At 36.8% G+C, this 2,164-nt stretch overlaps 1 protein-coding gene across 1 annotated transcript; it reads right to left on the reverse strand.

Moving 5' to 3' along the window:
• Window positions 1-459: 459 nt before the first annotated feature.
• On the reverse strand, window positions 460-1,937 carry LOC106773481. The gene is made up of 4 exons (XM_014660167.1): window positions 1,431-1,937; window positions 1,120-1,311; window positions 801-1,024; window positions 460-721 (listed from the first exon to the last, which is right to left on the reverse strand). Exons 1-4 carry the CDS (start codon window positions 1,935-1,937, stop codon window positions 460-462), a joined length of 1,185 nt encoding a protein of 394 aa, XP_014515653.1.
• Between the last annotated feature and the right edge of the window lie 227 nt (window positions 1,938-2,164).

The following is a 2,164-nucleotide window of genomic DNA, read 5'->3' on the forward strand; positions in this document are numbered from 1 at the left end:
ACCACCCTTTGTCATTCTGTTATCGTCCTTCACCAACTCCCATTGCTCCAACCTTCGCTTCTTCTTTGGTCTCCCAAGCATTATTCTTTTTGGTGGAGGTAACAGATCAACATATGGGTAATCTCCCACATGTTTTTACCATTAATTGGATACACAATTGGACAGTAAGTTTCTTCATATGTTGTCTTCCTAAAGCAGCATGGTATGAAGTCCTCTGGTTGTAGATTTAGGAATTTCATAGCAGACAAAGAGTGGCAACATGGTACGCCACTGATAGCCCACTTCCTGCATGTACAAGAATGTTCATCTAAATTGACAACAAACTTGTCACCATCTTGGGAGGCATGGCGCACTTCAAAAAGCTTATCTCCTGGCCAATTGTCAATTATCAAAAAGGAAATTAATAATGAATACAACAATTAGATCACATTGGAAATCATGAAATAAATTGAGTAAAGGTTACCATGGAATCCAGTGTTTAGTTAACTGATACTCCTTGTTTGGCCTAGTTTTGATTTTAGGACAAATGTCCCCAGACAATGATTGTATTTTACTCCTGTTAGTTGCCCATCTCTTGATCAAGTAAATGCGAATGTCCTGCAATATGCTTATGATTGGCTTCGACCTTGTATGCAGCAAAACACTATTGAAAGCCTTAGACATGTTGTTGACCAACGTATCACATCGAGGTATGGTGCTAAATCTTGAACGTGACCAATGTCTACATTTGACCAGCATCATGAACATTTAAGACACATATCCATGTAAAAAAATTAAACAAAACAAGTATGGATACAAACCTGGGAAGAATTTTCAGCAAGTATTTAAAGGCCTCATCTTTTAGTTCTTTTATATTTCTCATTTCTAATTCCCATGCTTGTGGATGGGTTGCTGATGTTGCTTTCCACATCAAACGCTTCAGTTGTTTTCCAGGGAAATTCTTTCTAAAATTAGCGTATAGGTGCCTAAAACAAAAACATTGATCAACTCGAGGCACCACTTCTTGTATAGCTTGCATTAGTCCCTGTTTCATCATAATTATGACATAGATTGTTGTTAGAAATTTGATATCAAGTTCAATGTTAATGAACTTAATGGAGAAATGGTCATTTGCATTACCTTTTCCTGATCCAACATCAATGTAAATGATGAACTTACTTCCTCTCCACAAGGATCTTCAACAAGAAGTTCAAGAAACCATTTCCAAGTATCCTTGTTCTCTACCTCCACCACGGCATACGCTAGAGGTAACATTTGGTCATTTGCATCTCTACCAACAACACTTAATAATTCACCACCATATCTTCCTTTCTAAAACGCACCATTCAGTCCAATAATTGGCCTGCAGGACACAAAACTATCCTTGCAGGCTTCAGACAACAATAAAATCTTTTAAATATTGGTCCACTGCCACCATCTTCAACCTTTACCTTCATTGTGGATCCTGGATTACGAGCTAGCACCTCATTTTCATAATCATAAATCCTTTTAAATTGGTCTTTGAAAGACCCGTCAACTTGCTCTGAAGCAATGGCCTTTGCCCTATAAGCCATGCATCTCGATACACCAACATTCAACTTCCTATTTATCTTTTCACGAATTTTCAATCCCTTCACATTGAGATTTTCTCTAACTATTTTTTCCAACCTCTTACTCAACCATTTTGCATTAAGTAATCTTACTTTGTGCTCCTTACTACAGCTATGGTTGTCAACAATAGTCCTAAGTTGCCATGTTTTAACTGTTTCCATATATCCACAATATGTCATCCAGGGGCATTCTCCTTTACCACCCATACATTTGACTCTAATTCTCTTCTTATCATTTTTAAGATATTTAATATTCCTGCCATTTTTTACTGCATACGTTTTTATTGCATCCACAAAGTCTTGCTTCTCAGCAAAATAAGTCCCCACATCCCATTTATAGTCTACCATTGTCTTAGGCATAGAGAAGGTTACAAACTTCCCATAACCCTCTGATGAAGGTTGAAAAACAGTTATTTTCATGTCATTTTAGACCAAATTACTCCCTTTACTGTTGAGAATGAGCTTAGAATCAAGCAAAACTCAATAAATGAGTCTGTAGAGAGTCAAAAGCTATTTTTAGCGATATTATGCTTGTTTTGCATTGTTTTGTAGCATTTTTGAGAAAGTGAAGAATG

The sequence above is a fragment of the Vigna radiata genome, chromosome 9 (genome assembly GCF_000741045.1).
Source record: "Vigna radiata var. radiata cultivar VC1973A chromosome 9, Vradiata_ver6, whole genome shotgun sequence".
NCBI classification, from domain to species: Eukaryota; Viridiplantae; Streptophyta; class Magnoliopsida; order Fabales; family Fabaceae; genus Vigna; species Vigna radiata.

What these genes read in the sequence shown, in the direction of transcription:
- LOC106773481 (XM_014660167.1), bottom strand. Translation starts at nt 1,937, where the DNA reads ATGGTAGACTATAAATGGGATGTGGGGACTTATTTTGCTGAGAAGCAA. An exon ending in TGATGTTGGATCAGGAAAAG is followed by an intron (nt 1,025 to 1,119) that starts GTAATGCAAATG and finishes ATGATGAAACAG; the next exon opens with GGACTAATGCAAGCTATACA. An exon ending in TTGCTGAAAATTCTTCCCAG is followed by an intron (nt 722 to 800) that starts GTTTGTATCCAT and finishes GGTCAAATGTAG; the next exon opens with ACATTGGTCACGTTCAAGAT.